The sequence below is a fragment of the Eulemur rufifrons genome, chromosome 4, assembly GCF_041146395.1.
Source record: "Eulemur rufifrons isolate Redbay chromosome 4, OSU_ERuf_1, whole genome shotgun sequence".
NCBI classification, from domain to species: domain Eukaryota; kingdom Metazoa; phylum Chordata; class Mammalia; order Primates; family Lemuridae; genus Eulemur; species Eulemur rufifrons.
The window spans coordinates 8,521,962-8,540,016 of record NC_090986.1 but is presented as its reverse complement, the minus strand read 5'-3'; the positions used below and the strand labels follow the sequence as shown (position 1 = coordinate 8,540,016).

General features: G+C 38.6%; 1 protein-coding gene across 1 annotated transcript in view; it reads right to left on the bottom strand.

The window, feature by feature from the left end:
• LOC138382415 (KRAB domain-containing protein 5-like) overlaps positions 1-17,274 on the bottom strand; it is a 35,372-nt gene extending 18,098 nt beyond the window's left edge. Inside the window, exons 1-2 of the mRNA XM_069466927.1 lie at positions 17,178-17,274; positions 10,865-10,968 (exon numbers count right to left, since the gene is read on the bottom strand). Of these exons, the coding sequence (XP_069323028.1) occupies positions 10,865-10,968; positions 17,178-17,274 (201 nt within the window). The remainder of the gene's footprint in view (positions 1-10,864; positions 10,969-17,177) is intronic.
• Between the last annotated feature and the right edge of the window lie 781 nt (positions 17,275-18,055).

Genomic DNA, 18,055 nt, shown 5'->3' with positions numbered 1-18,055 from the left:
TGGGAGGCAAGGGCAATATACATAACCTAAACTTTTGTACCCCCACAATATGCTGAAATAAGTTTATTTTTGACCTCAAATTATCCCATGTTAGATGAGTGAGGGACCCTTCACATTGCCTCCTTTGTCTTTGTGCCATGAAACCGCATGTTTTGAGAACTTCCTTGTTTTCTAAACAAACAGATGTGTGCTTCCTTTTGTCTGTTATGTAAGTTGCAAAAGATGTCCCCTTTGGCGTTTTCCTTTTTACTTGACCTATGGTGCTGCCTGCCATACACAGTGTTGGTTTTCTATTGTATACTTTATCAATCTTTTCTTTTATTAACATTTCTTGGTTTGAGTCATAAGCCAGATTTATCACAGCTTATAAAAATGTTATGATCTGAGATGCGAGAAATGACCACCTAAAGACCGAATTGAGCCAAATCAGGAGTGTTTGTTAGCTGGCCAGCGACTACTCTCTGCACACCCAAAGGTGGCACAGAAAGCAGCAGTGAGCCTTTGAAACAGAAAGTTTTTATATTGTAGGTTTGTGGGTGGACAATTACTAAGACAGAGCAAGCACGTGTACAAAAGGCCTTGAGTAAGCATTACATCATTTTCTTATCTTTGGTGTAACAGGATCTGGGCAGTTTGGGCTCTGGGCCATATCTTGTTCACGCAAAACATGAGTGTCGTAATAGCTTCACGCAAAACGTGGGGGCTGTAATCATCTTATGCAGAACATGGGTGTTGTAGTCACTTAGGAATTTCTGTGTTGGGGGTACTAACTTGAGTAAGCAGGAGCAAGCAGGTTTGCAGAAGCAGAATGGCAGATTACTGATTTTTTGGCGTGAAAGTCAGACTGTAACAAAAAATATTTATCAATGTTTTCTACTATTTGTATGTTTTGATTTTTTGCCATTTATATTTCTCCTTTACCGTTTATCTTACTATAGCATGTAAAGAATGTATCCATATTCACCTTTTTTTCAGGAATATGCAGTTCCCCAAACACCAAGTATTAATAAAGTTTCCTCCTCTGTAGTTTTTATTGCATATTTTCTCCTATGCACGTTATGGATTTCTGAATTTTCTATTGCCTTGGTCTGTTTGCCTATTTTTGCATCAATATCATACTGCTTTATTATAGAATATTTTATGTAATAATGTGTTTTAATTTATCATAGGACCAGACTCCCTCACCGTGTTTCTTTCTCAAGGATTTTGGCTATTCTTACATGTTTGCTCTTCCATGTGCACTTTGAGACATCATTGCTAGCAAAAAAAAAAAACTGACATAAGCTATTATGAGATCAAATACAAAGCTGAAGTGAGTTTAAGGATAAATGCCTTCTTTATCTTATTGAGTTTTTCTATCTAAAAATAAAATGCAACTTTTCATTTGTTTAAGTCTTCATTCATATATTTCTGGAATTCTTTATTTTTTTGGCTCATATAGACTCTGCACATTTTTAATTAGATTTTTTTCCCTAGGTAATTTTCTTTTACTTTTTAAAATGTATGTCACGCTTTTTATTGTATTCTTCACACACTATATTCATGAATAACTGTCAATTATACTTAGAAAGGCTACAATTTTGTGCATCAATGTTATATTGCATTAGTCTGCTGAACTATTTTTGTATTAGGTTTTTTCCTACCAATTCTTTCATGTTTCCATATATATAATCATATCATGTGCAAATTGAGTCTACATATTTATTCTCATTTCTTCTTTTTCCTTCAATTGCCTTTGATAAAGCTCACTGAAAATTTAATAAATACTATAGATTTTTTATAGAATATTGTGCTTTTTAGTATTGTTTCTGAAAATAGTAGTAATCTCATCTTTTTCATGAGAATGAAAATGACTGTTTTGTCAATTTGAAAAGATCTTCTAATTTCTCATTTTGATGGTTTTAAATAAAGAGTATTGTATGTTAAATTCTGCTAAATGGGCATTTTTGCATCTATAAACACAATCATGTAACTATTCTATTTATCTCAATGAAAATGATGAATATTACCAGTGGATTTCCTACTATTGAATTACTCCTAAGTATCAGACATAAACTGCAGTTTTTCATTATGTATTGTTTTTAATATTCAGTGAAGATTTCTTTGCTAGTATTTTTTGTGACCTATTTGTCTATTGTCCAATTTTTCTATTGTATGTTTCTTTCTTGTTGACTTATAAGAGTTCTTTATAGATTGAAAATATTTACCTTCTTTTATAATAAGGATTGTCACTGTTTCTGTTATATGTTACAAATACTTTTTCCCAGAGCAGCGTTTGCTTTTAATTTTAGTTTTATTGTATTGTTTCAAATACTTTTATTTTTAATTATCTGTAAATATGTTACTTTTTATTTTTTTTTTATTTCAGCATATTATGGGGGTACAAATGTTTAGGTTATGTATATTGCCCTTCCCCCTCTCCCAGTGAGAGCTTCAAGCATGTCCATCCCCCAGATGATGTTCATCGCACTCCTTATGTATGTATATACCCATCCCCTCCTCTCTGCTCCCATCAGCCCAATGCCTGATGAATGTTATTCCTGTATGTGCACTTAGGTGTTGAGCAGTTAAAACCAATTTGATGGTGAGTACATTTATTTTATATCTTTCTATGTGGAGACAGACGAATGTCCTGAAGTGCTCCCCCAGTGTTTTCTTTTAGTAGTTTCATAGTTTCAGATTTAGATTTAAGTCATTAATCCATTTTGATTTGATTTTTGTATATGGCAAAAGATATGGGTCTAGTTTCATTTTTCTGCATATGGACATCCAGTTTTTCAAGCACCATTTATTTATTTATTTATTTTTGAGACAGAGTCTCACTCTGTTGCCCAGGCTAGAGTGAGTGCCGTGGCGTCAGCCTAGCTCACAGCAACCTCAAACTCCTGAGCTCAAGCGATCCTCCTGTCTCAGCCTCCCGAGTAGCTGGGACTACAGGCATGTGCCACCATGCCCGGCTAATTTTTTCTATATATATTTTTAGCTGTCCATATAATTTCTTTCTGTTTTTAGTAGAGATGGGGTCTCGCTCTTGCTCAGGATGGTCTCGAACTCCTGAGCTCAAACGATCCGCCCACCTCGGCCTCCCAGAGTGCTAGGATTACAGGCGTGAGCCACCGCACCCGGCCTCAAGCACCATTTATTAAAGAGACTTTCCTTTCCTCATTGTATGTTCTTGGAATCTTTGTCAAACATAAGTTCACTATAGATATGTGAATTTATTTCTGGATTATCTATTCTGTTCCATTGATCTGTATGTCTGTTTTTATGCCAGTACCATGCTAGTTTTGTTACCACATCTCTGTTGAGGTTAGTATTTTAGGGAGACAGAGTCTGTAAAGGAAGGAGGCTTATCAGGATTCTAGGAAAATGCTCATGTGTGGAAAAGAGATTCTTCTAGATTTCCAATGGGCCCTGTGCCAAATCCACTCAGGATAGAAAAATAATTCCTGAGCCAACGGCTGACCTCTTGGAAATAGACTAGAGGTCCAAGACCCTACACTGATCTTTATCTTCTCCTAATACCATTTAATCTATAGTAATGGAAATTGATGTTTTATCTTAGTAAATTTAAGCTGATACTTAAATTGTCTATGATTGTCATTTTGAAATTAACCTCTTCTGCTTAAATACAGACACTATTTTCTGGAAAATAAAATTATTGGTACAAAATCTCCAAGTTTGTGATTATAATTAAGTGGAACTATAGTGCAAAATTAACTGCTGTACAAAAACCATGTGTCAGCCGAGCGCAGTGGCTCATGTCTGTAATCCTAGCACTCTGGGAGGCTGAGGCAGGAGGATGGCTCGAGGTCAGGAGTTTGAGACCAGCCTGAGCAAGAGCAAGACCTCGTCTCTACTAAAAATAGAAAGAAATGATCTGGACAGCTAAAAATGTATATAGAAAAAAATTAGCCGGGCATGGTGGCACATGCCTGTAGTCCCAGCTACTCGGGAGGCTGAGGCAGAAGCATTGCTTAAACTCAGGAGTTTGAGGTTGCTGTGAGCTAGGCCAACGCCATGGCACTCTAACCCAGGCAACAGAGCGAGACTGTGTCTCAAAAAAAAAAAACAAAACCATGTGTCTATGTGACAATGAGTTAAATGTATATTTTCTCTAATGGTTGGTGTATGATGTGCTTCACTACCTGTTATTATGGAAAAGCTGTGTTGTTATTATGTTGAGATTATTTTCTGTGTTAAAATAATGGAAGGCACATTTAAGGAGCAAGTTACATTGTGATTTTGGGTTTCATATAGCAGGAAAAAGCCTCAAAGCCTTCAAAACTTTCTGTTTAAAAAATTTTGCAATGTCATCTCATCTCACTATGAATCTCTCCAATAATTTTTCAATGTACTTATTTTCATGCCTTCTATGTGCACCTTTATGAATTTATCTTATATTGAAGTACAATTTAATAATAATTACATTGTCTTTAACTGTTATACATTTATTATTTTTAAAATCATAATATGATTAGAATCAATAATAATTTATTCAGTATCCTGCAGTGTTTTGTCTTTTATTTACATGTCCAACCCCATTGCATAGCTCACAGCAGGATTCTGCAAAGATATTTGTTGTTGGCACCACTGTATAATTGACATGTTCCAGCAGCAGAGGAGTGTGTAGTAAAAACAGACGTGCTATTTTTCCCACACACTCCTCTCACAGACCAAGCAGATATTCTCATGTGGAAAACCCCAGTATGGTCCCACCAGGTCCTAGTGGTATACTATCTTTTTCTCTACTATTCTCCCTTCCCCTTCTGCATTCCGTTATTGTACGTAAAGTATCTTGTTTATGTGCACAAGCATATTACTAAAGGACAGTGGTCTCTGTTGATGGGCGTCCAGTGGAGATGGGGAGAAATATTGGTTCTCTGAAGAGACTCTCTTTCTCCACCAGTGGCTGCTCCCTCAGCTCTTATCTTTATATTCCAGGACTTAATTTAATGACACCAAAAAACACAATAATCATTGCATACGCTTTTCAACTGGAGAATTTTCATGATTTTTATATATCATCATAAAACCAAGGACACTTTCATAACTTTTTTGTTACACATAGGAGAAATCTGTCCTTACAAAGGCATAAATGATACTTAGAGAGGAATGAATCATACATACTTTCCCTTTCAAATCAAGCATCTGGTTATTTAAATACGTATCTTTTATAAAATAATAAAGTAAATAAAATACATATAAAAATGAAAACATGAAGTGAAGTTTCTCTTGCCTCCATGTGTATTGGTGAACCAAAAATGAGGAAGGAGAATGTCTGTCTGCAGAGAGTTCTAACCTCCACTGGGAACACAGGAACAACCAGCACCTTCCTAGGGCTCTTCCCCTCCTCCACCTTCTTCCCCAGTAAGTGCCCTCATAAGATTTCCAATTCCTGGCCCAGGAGGTGCAAGGATTGGGAGAGGTTGTCTGTCTCAAACCCAGACCAATATCCCTGGCCCAGGACACTTTGGCAGAATATTCTCAGGGTTTCATTTCGCTTCCAGGGTTGAGCCCTTTCAGAAAAAATTATATGGATAAATTGTTCTTGGGTGTCAATCCATTGGTGATACCAAATGACATAGCTTCCTGGACAGAGGGCAACCATCTAACGCAACTGCAAAGTACAGCAAAGCTGTATAAGCTGACAGAGGCAGAGCCTGGGGCATCCTCCTTGATGCTTTGAAGGAAAGGAGAACAGACTAGAAGGGTGGGGCTCACCTGTTCTTGACTACTGTCCGGGTCACTTGAGAAGTGCAGGAGGTCAGAAATGGGCTGTGCTGATTAACAAGCTAGAGAGGGTAGCAGGGGGACTATAAATGGAACCTGTGAAGTAAGATGGTGGCTCCACTTCATGGAAACAGAGGACATTTTTTCTTGAGTAGTGAAGAAAAAAAGAAGAAGATAAAAGAAAGAAACCCGAAGGCCCTCTATTTCTATTAAAAAAGAATAAAAATCCATAACAAAGTCCTAATTAGGGTGTGGATGCCACATCAATGCTTTTGAGCAATGATTGGATGAAAAATGCTACCAGGAAATTATTTCTACAGGGCTCCAGAAAATTAAGAAAAAGCAACATTGCCTGTACTCTTTTCACAGACGTGTGAGAAACTCAGTTTCCATGTGTTACATGAGAAGAAAAAAAAAAAAAGCAACCCAGATTATATTGGAGATGAAACTGATCACTGCTGGAACAAAATACATTCACATACATTAAAGTGTTGCTCCTGGGGGAGGTGTGTGTGTATGTGTGTGTGTGTGTGTGTGTGTATAGTGTTGTGTGTTTGCCACTGAGGATCAGAAAAGCTGCCTGCTTGAACTAAAGGAAATTCTATGAGTCTAAATAAAAGCAATTCCCTATGGAGCCCTAGAATCCTCCCAGCTGGTAGTTCCTTCTCCAACCTCAGGTCTCAACCTTGGCTTTTTTGTGAGTTGCGGGCCAGCAGAGCCATTGGAGTGGGTTGGGGGCTCCTTGGAGGATGTCAAGGCTTTTGTTGGGGGGAAGGCACTAATTGGGGAGAATTCTTCAAAAGAACACACCCCCATCCACAGCCAGGAGCTGAGTCCTGATTTTGGCTCCAGAGAAAAAGTGGTCACTTCTCACCCTATGCTTCCTTCTCCATTTGGAGGTGGTCACCACCAGGTGGTGGCCAAAGATCAATATCACCAGGACTGAAACTGGCTGCAATTCCTTTGACTTTGTCATTTTTTAAATTGACAAATAAAAATTTTGTATGTTTATGGGGTAAAATGTGATGTTTTGATGTATGTATACATTATGGAAAATTTCAGTCAAGCTAATTATCATATCCATCACCTCACCAATTTATCTTGAGAAAACGAAAATTCTATTTTTGCAATTTTGAAAAATACAATACATTACCATTACCTGTGGTCACCATGCAGTGCAATAGATCACTTAGTCCTCCAGTCTAATTGAAACTTTGTATTTTTCCATAAATATCTTCCCTCCATCCCTCCCTTCTCCCTGCCCCAGCCTGTGGTAACCACCTTTCTATCTAGTCTCTATTCTCTATTTCTTTGAGATTCACCCTTTGATTCCACATATAAGATGTTTTCTGAGTCCTGGATTCCCATGGGTCTGCTGACACCAGCCAGTCTGAAGAGCCCTCTGAGGCACTGACTTGGTGCAAGAATGCAGTTTTCACACCTCATGGTTTCATGTTGTAGCCACAAGGCAGGCAGGGAAGGAGAAGGGCTGTGATGCATGTGCAGCTGGTGGTGAAACTGAAGAGATGGAGAAAGACTGGAGCGAATTGGGAAATGAAGCAAGCAGAACTCCTCTTTCTAAGTTCAGAGAGAGTCAGTTGTACAGCCTGTAAACGTGTCTTCTCCCCACATATAGGAGCAATGCCACCTTCATCTGGATGTTGCAGTCTCTTACTCAAAGACACAATCTCACTCCGATAAGATTATTTATTAGCCCCACCCTCAACCTCGAAGGCGGGAGAGGCTCAAGGTTAAGTTGATCAACTATTGTCAATGATTTAATCAATCATGCCTACCTAATGGAGATTCCATAAATGTTCAAATTTACTAGATTCCTAGAGCTTCTGGAGAGCTGGATACATGGAGGTTCCTGGCTGGTGGGGCACCCACACCAGGAGAGAACACTGGAGCTCCAGCTAGATAGTGTCAGAATGGAATTGAATTATAGAACCCCCAGCTGGTGTCTGCTGCAGAATTTGCCAATGATGGGGAGAAATTCTCAAATGTTTTGGTGACCAAAAGTCACAGAAATATTCTGTGTTGGCTGTTGAATTAAGGAAAAAGAAAACTTTTGTATCTTTTCTCATATCTCTCTGAGCTAAGAAAGTAAAACATAAGATGGGGGTAGGTGCACGTTAATGACAATAAAAGTCATTCAAGAGAAAGACTTGGCCGAGTGTGGTGGCTCATGCCTGTAATCCTAGCCCTCTGGGAGGCCAAGGCAGGAGGATCGCTCAAGGTCAGAAGTTCGAGACCAGCCTGAGCAAGAGCGAGACCCTGTCTGTACTAAAAATAGAAAGCAATTAGCTGGAAAACTAAAAATATATATAGAAAAAATTAGCCGGGCATGGTAGCTCATGCCTGTAGTCCCAGCTACTCAGGAGGCTGAGGCAGTAGGATTGCTTGAGCCCAGGAGTTTGAGGTTGCTGTGAGCTAGGCTGATGCCATGGCACGCACTCTAGCCTAGGCAACAGAGCGAGACTTTGTCTCAAAAAAAAAAAGAGAGAGAGAGAGAAAAAGACTTGTCAAAGTGGTATCTATAAAGAAGTGAAATGGTTTTGATAAACTCATCCCAAGAAATGTGGAGAAATAGGTCTAAGAGATTTTGTGTGTGAGTGTGTGAGTGTGTGTGTGTGTGTGTTGTTCTATTCATGCCCAGGATTGTGTTTGTGAGTATACTTCTGGCAATTGTAACATCCTTAAAATTATTTGAGAAAGTTCAAGTTATTGATTTTATATCTTTCTTCCTTTTTAATTTAGGCATTTACTACTATAAATTGCCTTCTCAGCATGGTTTTTCTGCATCGCATTTTTTAAAGAAGAATCATTTTTTTTCATTCACCTCAAAATATTTTTTCAATTTTCTTTCTGATTTCTTCTTTGACACATTGGTTATTCAGTATTTCACATTTAATGTTTACATATTTTTGAGTTCACCAAATTTCTAGCTGTCATTAATTTTTAATTTACTTTTATTGTGCTCAGAGAATCTTCTTTGCATTTGTAAAATTCTTTTAATTTTATTATTGATTTTATATGATATAAAATACAATTTATCCTGAAAAATGTTTATGTGCACTTAAGAAAAATATATATTCTGATCTTTTGGGATGGAACACACTATACATGTCTGTTGGGTCTAGTTAGTATGCATAGTAGAACAAGTTTTCTATATCCTGTTGATCTTCTGAATTTTTTTATTAATTATTGAAAGTATGATATTGAAGTCTCTAACTCTTGTATGATTTATTTTTGTATTTTATTCTTGTATGATTTATTTTGTATTTATTCTTGTATGATTTATTTTTCCCTTCAGTTTGTCAGTATTTGGTCTATGCATTTTTTGCTTTTTTGTTGGGTGAACTTATGATTGTTATAAGCCTAACTCTAATTGTCATATATGAATATATTTTATATAGCATATATTTGAGTTTCTGATAAGCTTTAAAACATTTTATTTAGCACTAGCTGCACTAAGAGTAAAAAGTAAATTTAGAACCATCATCCCATAGTACATCTTTTGAAAAATCACACTATTAAGTACCATGGAACTCAATTAAAAAGCTATAACTTGCTTTAATATAAAATTTAAACTTGGCTTTAACTCCTTCTTTATTTTTTTCATGCAAAAATATAAAAACAAGAACAACAGAGTATTTCAATGCTGTAGCTTCATGCAAATAACTTCATCTATTTTTCTTATACATGTTGTGGAGATTTTCCTGATATAAAATGAGTCAGGTTCAATTTACTCTTTCCGTGTACAGAAATCCTCAGAAATACAGTTTTTTTTTTTTTTGTTTTGTTTTGTTTTTGTTTTTGAGACAGAGTCTCACTCTGTTGCCCAGGCTAGAGTGAGTGCCGTGGCGTCAGCCTAGCTCACAGCAACCTCAAACTCCTGAGCTCAAGCGATCCTCCTGTCTCAGCCTCCCGAGTAGCTGGGACTACAGGCATGCACCACCATGCCCGGCTAATTTTTTCTATATATATTTTTAGCTGTCCATATAATTTCTTTCTATTTTTAGTAGAGATGGGGTCTCACTCTTGCTCAGGCTGGTCTCGAACTCCTGAGCTCAAACGATCCGCCCACCTCGGCCTCCTAGAGTGCTAGGATTACAGGCGTGAGCCACCGCGCCTGGCCAGAAATACAGTTTTAAATAGCAAGACAATTTAGCTTAAGCCTTCACAATAAAAAAAAAAATGTATTCATTTACCCTACTCTGACCTTGCCCACATTCCTCATTGTCAACCTCTGTGCAATGTTGATAGATCAGGCAGACAATGTGTAATACGCCCGGAATAACTCCGGCCAGGGTCAGGCTTCAGAAACTATATCTTAAACTGCAAATATGTATTTTTTTCAAAATATACAATGATTTTCTCCTGGTATATCTGTTTAAACATCCCAATTACCTAAGAGAACCTGTGAAAGATACTTTCACAGAAAAAATACATCATTTCCTAAGCTGACAGACACAGATAATAAAAGTTAATAATAATAGCAGATAAAATACTTTTTCTGTTATTTGTTTTCTATAGGCAACAGCTTTAGTAAAATAAATTTAGAAAATTATAAAAAAAATTTTAAAAAGAACACTGTCTGAAAGAGTTTGGTAAAGGACAACTAAGGCATGATTGCTATTTTGAATGTAATACCCAGTTGTTTTCTGCAAGTTACATTGGGCCACTGTCAGACAACTTATTGATACATGGAAAAATGTCAACTGTCATGGTTTACATACACTTTACATGACATATATTATTTCTTAAAAACCTGACAGAATGAAATCCTAACAAACACAGATTTTGATTTCTGAACAGTTTTCCAGTAAGATTTGTAAAGGGGGAGAAAAAACTATAGGGTGTGTTTCTTTGTATTCATTAAAGTTTGACAGCATCTGGCAATACATGCTGGGTAAGTGCCATAGCAGGAGACAGGAAAGGGGGAACCCCCGGTCCCCATCCACCCTGGCAGAGCGCTCTCCTCACAAGCCCACTTTGCATGCAGCGCTGCCGGCCAACTAGACAGCGGTGCTGGGCAGTGAGGTGGAGTCCACTGCAAGGCATACAGTGACTTAGCAGGTGGAGATGAACAGCAGCAAGGTGGGCTTGACCACACTTCCTACCTCACCATGATCAAGGTGAGGACTGCAATTGGCTGGGTGTATGGGGATGGGCAGGCTGGGGGCTCCACTTCCTTGCAAGCTACCAGCATTATAGAAATCTTGGAGTAGCCTATGAAAGACAAAATATGGCACCAGTCAGATAACCAAATCCTTTGCTGTGATCCGTTGCCCTGGATATGAAGTTGCATAGAACTTGAAATAGATACCAAATAATTTATCATATACAATTTGTTTTTTAAATGAATCACTAATTTGAATTTGATAATGACTTTGAAAAAGATTCAGGTCTTGGCGGGGCGCATCAGCTCACGCCTGTAATCCTAGCACTCTGTGAGGCCGAGGTGGGAGGATCGCTCGAGGTCAGGAGTTCGAGATCAGCCTGAGCAAGAGCGAGACCCCGTCTCTACTAAAAAATAGAAAGAAATTATCTGGCCAACTAAAATATATATAGGAAGAAATAGCCGGGCATGGTGGCACACGCCTGTAGTCCCAGCTACTCGGGAGGCTGAGGCAGGAGGATCGCTTAAGCCCAGGAGTTTCAGGTTGCTGTGAGCTAGGCTGACGCCATGGCACTCACTCTAGCCCGGGCAACAAAGTGAGACTCTGTCTCAAAAAAAAAAAAAAAAAAAAAAAGATTCAGGTCTTCATCATGGAAAACTTACATGAATCTGCATTTCACATGTAGAAGAGTAAGTACTGAGTAATCAGAGTCAACTAGTATACTATGGAAATGAGACAAGTTCAAATGATCAGTTTCTATTTTAAAATTTATTTGAAATTACTATACCACTTGCAGACATTATAGGAGAAGAGAATAAAAAAGGCATGGAAGTATAACTTTACTCACTGTACCTATAAAATCTCTTCAAATGCTAATGTTTTAAAAGTTTATATAAATTTTACATTCTACTGTAAAATAATGCAGTTGCATTTATTTTAATGTAAAACATTTTAAGTTTCTTGCTATAGAGTAAAGTGAGCTCCCCAGGAACTTATACCATGTTTATTCTATAACCTTGTATATTCCTAGAAACATAGCCATCTACCACACTAGTACCTCTAAGATGTTCTATATTTGTGGGAAAGTAACAGCATACTTTTTCCTCAGGATATAAAAAATTTTATTACCAGAAAATCAAATCTGGAAAGCATGGTGTCCTCTTGAACTCACTGCAGGTAAGATGTCAACATGCTATCATTTTTATGCAACAAATTTTGATAAATGTAACACATGTAACACATTTCATATGAAATGTAAGGAAAATCCTCCCTAGAATTTAGTGCAGTAAAATCTATAGTCACTTTCATGATCCTATCTCAATTTATATTGCTGAGTAGATCATGAATTCTAAACAATTCTTGGAACCTAAAAGTATTTATTGAAATTAAGAAAAATTCTGTTCCATGGAAACACCACTCAGTTGCTATTTGAACCATGTCTTATAACAGATCCTGAAATGTGTCTCACTCACTCCTGTGCTGCTTTTGTACCTTGATCTCCTCCTTCCTTTCCTGATAAAATGTACTCATATTCAGGTCTTAGTTTGAAGAAACAGTTCCTGAATGAGGCCTTTCCTATATTTAGGGCTATATCTCTCTATATTTATCCATTCTGTAGTCTTTCAGCTTTTTCTGCCAGACTGTAAATTTTATGGGGGTGGAAGTGTGTCTGTTTCATCACTACTGTTTCTTTATTATCTAGGAGACTACTTTTCATTTGTTACATACTCGATAAATATTTTAAATGAATCTATGCTCATTGAACATTGAAGCGAAATTTGAATCACCGTGATACCGGGGATACGAGTATTGGAATAATACAATGAAAATAAGGGTGAAAATTTAGAAATCTGCTTGGAACGCCCTCTTTTTTTAGTCATAATATAAAATGAAGTTCAGACTGTAACAGAACACCTATCAGAGATTCTATACTATGCTGACATGTAAAAATGAGAGTCTCTATGCTGTCCATAGTAGTTATAAGAGAATTTACAAAAATATATTCAAATAAAGTTGAATCTTTAAATGTAAGTAATTATGTGGATTTTCCTGCAGTTTGCAAAATACAGTTATTTTTGGATGCTTTGCTTGAAACGAAACAACTAGTTTCTGATTTTTTTTCTTTCACATGTCTCTGGTATCCAATCATAATGCACTATATTAAGTAGGATTTTAACTATGCATATAGCATTGTTTCTTTCTGGCCTGCTAAAGGTTGTCTTCATTGTTCTTTCTTATGATCATATAGAAAGTGAAGCTTTAATGCTGGAGTTCTTACATTCTTCAATCCAAAATGTTTATTTATCTACCACGTGCTAGGAAGTAGTAGCTTCTCTTTAGGAATTGAATGATGGCCCACTTCTCTTGCTATCTTATTTTAACCTTAGTTCCTGTGTAACGCTGATGTAATTGTTTCAGAATATGATTATGATGAACTTGGTATTAAGCCTAACAACAGATAAAAGTCTGGGTCCCAGGAATATTTCATCGTTGTTGCTCATGGTCTGTAGCATAATTCTTCATCAGACCCCCAAGAAGACATGCTGGTCCTCTTAAGCTTATACTATTTGATGACTTTTTTCCTAGATGTTAAAATCAATACAGAATATTGTGTTTGTTCTACTAATTTATTTTAGTTTTTCATTAATTATGGAGATCATATGCAGAGAAGATACATTCACATATAGTTTTTTCTTCTTTTGTTTATTTTTATTTATTTTTTAAATTTTTTTGTTGTTGAGACAGAGTCTCACTCTGTTTCCTGGGCTAGAGTGTCGTGGCGTCAGCCTAGCTCACAGCAACCTCAAACTCCTGGGCTCAAGCAATCCTCCTGCCTCAGCCTCCTGAGTAGCTGGGACTACAGGCACATGCCACCATGCCTGGCTACTTTTTTTCTATATATATTTTTTAGCTGTCCAGATAATTTCTTTCTATTTTTAGTAGAGATGGGGTCTCGCTCTTGCTCAGGCTGGTCTCAACTCTTGACCTCAAGCGATCCTCCCACCTTGGCCTCCCAGAGTGCTAGGTTTACAGTGTGAGCCACCGCGCCCCTCCAAGTTCATGTTTTTATTAGCACAGATCAAATGATTTGATTAATCCTGGACTATTATCTTTATCTCACATTCTACAACCCACCTAGTAGCAAGTACTTCAGCATATACACAACATGTGACCACTTCTCACTATTACCACTGGGTCCACGCTGGTCTGGGCCACAACGGCTCTCACAGTGATGCCTTCATCAGTCTCCTGACTGGGCTCCTGCTGGTCTCTCTTCTCTAAATTTATTATATTTCCTACTTATTAATGCCATCAGCCCAAGCACAAAGAACATTCACATTTTAATTGAGTAAACATGTTAGCCTAACGGTATGAGAGAGAATGAGATCATAACTCTACAGCCCATGAGAAGGGGAAACACAGTTACATGGCCATGTGTAAGCCAGCTTGCCCAGGTGAGCCTGTGCACTGTTTCAATCCCACAGTTCCTGGGGATTAGTGTGACATGATTGGCCATCTTCTCCTGAAGGCTTGACCCCATGACAAGATTTAGCTATAACATTAAGTAATCTTTGCACATTCTGTTATGAGATCTGATCCAAATAAAAAGTCACCATTTTTTCTAACACTTTGTTTCCTTCATTTTCTCCATTAGGTAGTGTCTTCTCTTTCTCATCAACCTAAGTGTTCTCTGTTATATGGTAAGAGGACATTGGCCATCAATTCCTAGAATACCACATTCTGCTTCTTCCTAACATTTTAAAATTTGAGGCTGTTCTCTCTGAAACAATCTCACTCTATCACTGGCACTCTCTCTCTCTCTTTTCCTCTCTCCATGTCCAGTGGAGCCAAAATTTTGATTAGACACTGCATTCTCTTCTTCTTCCTCTGGAAACTGAGCAAAATTTTCATCCTTCTTTATATACATTATTTTCAAGGGTATATATCTTTTTTTCTGTCTTGTAGCTGTTTTCAGAATAAAGTGCTTTGGAATACTTGTCCATTAAATTGACAATTTTGTCAGTAATCATGGTCTATCTGTGGCCTTTTATCTCCAATAAATATATTCAATTTTGTCACTTGAGTCTCTAGGCTAAATATGGTTTGTATGAAAAGCCTTAAGGTGTATCATGCAAAGTCTATGGTGGTTGTAGACCCCTAAAATGTCAATCACAAAATTACTGAAATCAAGTTTTTATTTAATATCAAGAAATTATTTTTAATATTTAGGTAGGATAGCAGTATTTGCATTAGATTTTCCTGATTCATTAGATATGGTTAGGGAAATTACTATAAACTAAATAATTTGGCCTGTTATATTTACTTTAAAATGCCACTATGATGACTGATGTTGGTCCTTGAAAATGATGGCAAAATAATAAAAATTTTGGAAGCTTCTTGATTGGTACTACTTGTGAGGGGTTTTATTATACAATTATCTCTACTATTGTGCAAGACGTTTACATTTCTATTGTGATGTTTAGATAAAGTACATACATCTTTTATAAAAATGTCTAAGATACAGCACATCAGCCCCATTCCATAAAAAAAAAAAAAAAAGACAAACATCGTCCTGCACATTGTAGTGATGGATTCTGAGTTTCATCATCAGATGGGGGTGTGACAATTGCAGGTGAATGTGTAGAAGACAGTGCAGCACTACAGTTTGAAAGAGAGCGCTCTATCTATCCCTCCGAGTACAGACAATGGTGCTACCACAATCTTTGTGCAAGATTATGTCTGTGGGTGTTACTGAGAACTGTCATTCTTACCTCGATTACATTACATGTTCCTAACAATCTGTGAGTTAGAGTAGTGTGTCTTCTATAAGTTAAAGTAGAAATGTCCCAAGCCTGAGAGCATGTGCTCTGTGGCGACAAGACCATCAGGTTTTCCCCTGTGTGATGTGCCAGGCCCACACCCGGGTGCCGAAGTACTGCTCAAGTGAAGGGTAGATGCTGGCCAGGCCCTTACCTGCTGCTGCTCATGGGCTCCACAGCCCTGCTTCCCAGCCCAGCCCTGAGCTCTCTGCTGCTTTGTGCAGGCCACAGGAAGAGGAGGAACTAGTTTTGTTGCCCCCAGTGCCCTTGTTGGAGACTCAAGGCCTGGTCCTCAGATCAGTATGTGGGGTCCACTAATCCCTGGAGGCCCTGAATACACTTATCAGACTTCAGACACCTCTCAAAAGCTTGAGTTTCACAATCAACCTGCCCAGTCACAGTAATCACATGCTTTAAGTATATATTTCACACTTTGTAGTGTATTTGCACAGTTATGTAACCACAATTTTGGGGTTCCTTCCTCCTGGGGCCCCCTCATTTTTTGTTCAGTGTATGATTTCTGGAAGAGGGATGGGCCCCCACCAAGAAGCAGGTGCAAGTGGTGGTCTACCTGTCGACACTTTCTGCTTGCAGACCCTACCACCCTTGGGCCTGAGGAGAGATGATGGTAGAGAGAGGGCGTTCCCTTGCCTTTCGCAAAAAAACATGGTTCAGGCCCTTCACCGCTCTGAGGTCAGGGGAATCAGAGCCCTCAGAGCTGAACTTCAATTTGGCAGCCACTGGTCACAGGATGCTACTGAGTCCCTGGAATTTGGCAGGTCTGAACTGAGATGTGCTGCACACTTAAAACATACACTGAGTTTCCAAGATACAGTACCAAAAAAAAAAATACTTCATTAATAATTTTTTTATTTACCAAATATAAAAATAGTAATATTTTGTTTATTTTGGGTTAAACTATTGCAATCAATTTTACTTGTTTCTTTTTCTTTTATGTGGCTACTAGAGAATTTTAAGTGAAAAATGTAGCTCACATTTTATTCAGTTTAACATTGCTGCCTTAGAGGAGTGCCTCCATTTTCAATGCTCAGGCTGTCTCCTGAAAAAACTAGAGGCCAGGAAGCTTGCAAAATCTCAACCTTTAAAATAATTTTCATTATGAGGTTTCCATTTGTGAATAACATATATTTACAAAAAAAAAACCGAAAAACATATATTTACTATATATATATATTTCATAAATGGGTACAATTTACATTCAAGGTTAAATACAAATGAGCCCCAGGCAGGATGAGTTCCCAGAGCAGGGAGAAAGCCCTGCCTAAAAAGAGCTCCAACCAAGAATCTGTTGCTCTGGCCTCGTGCAGCCCTTTGTCTGATCGCATCTCCTGTCGCTCATGGCTAGAGGGGTGGGGCCTTGGGCCCTATCCAATCAGAGATGCTGCATTGAGAACTGCCCAATCAGATGCTCGGCCAGAAAGAAGAAGGCGGCTTCCAGGATCTGGTTCGGCCTTTGTCTGTTGCTCCGGAAACCCACCTGGGGTCTTCTTTCCACTGTTCCGTCTCCAGGAGCTCCCAGGTGTCTCTTCCACAACCTCTGTCATCCTGTGACTTGCAGATACTGGGAGATCCATAGGGAGAACACCAGGACACCCCAGAAGCTGGAAAATGGTGAGTGTGGGGGCTGGGTGGCTGTGGGGGCTGAGAGGGGTCTAGTTGGAGCTGGTCTGAAGTGGCTGTGGTGGGACCCGATCCTCCCTGCCTCAGCTCTGGAGCCTTAAGACGGAATTTCACCACTGGCACACCATGATCCTCATTCCCTCTGGCCACAGGGTGGGGTTGGGCGGGCAGCTGGGAGCCGGGCGTACTGGATCATCTCTGAGCGGTTACTTTGCCCTGCCTGGAGCCCTGTCTGGGCAGATCTGCGCCCACAGCCCCGCGTCTCTCCCTCACTGTGAGATGATGATGGGAGGGTCATCAGAGGAGGATCCTGATTTGGGGGGGAGGGTCGTGCGTGGAAGCAGCTGTGATCCGTGGGGTCCCCATCCCTCCTTTCTCTTGTTAAAAACAAAGTAAGGCATCATTGAAGTGGAAAAGAGTTTATTTTAATTGAGCAAATAGCAATTCATGAATCGTAAGTCCCCCAGCCAGTTTGTACTTTTAGGATCCCCTGGGGTTGAGGGCTTGAAGGAAAGGCTCTTACAAGGTGCATGAGGAAGCAAACCAAATTCTGTAACTGATTGCTTACAGTTATGTATTTACCTTATTTGGACTATCCAGGTGGAAATTTCCTGTTTTTGTAATCAGGATAATTGCCTGTTTGTGGTTGGTTAAGCCTAAATTTTTGTCAACGGAAAAAAAACCAGACTGTGTAAAATAATTTTAAAGAGACTTATTCTGAGCCAAATTTGAGGA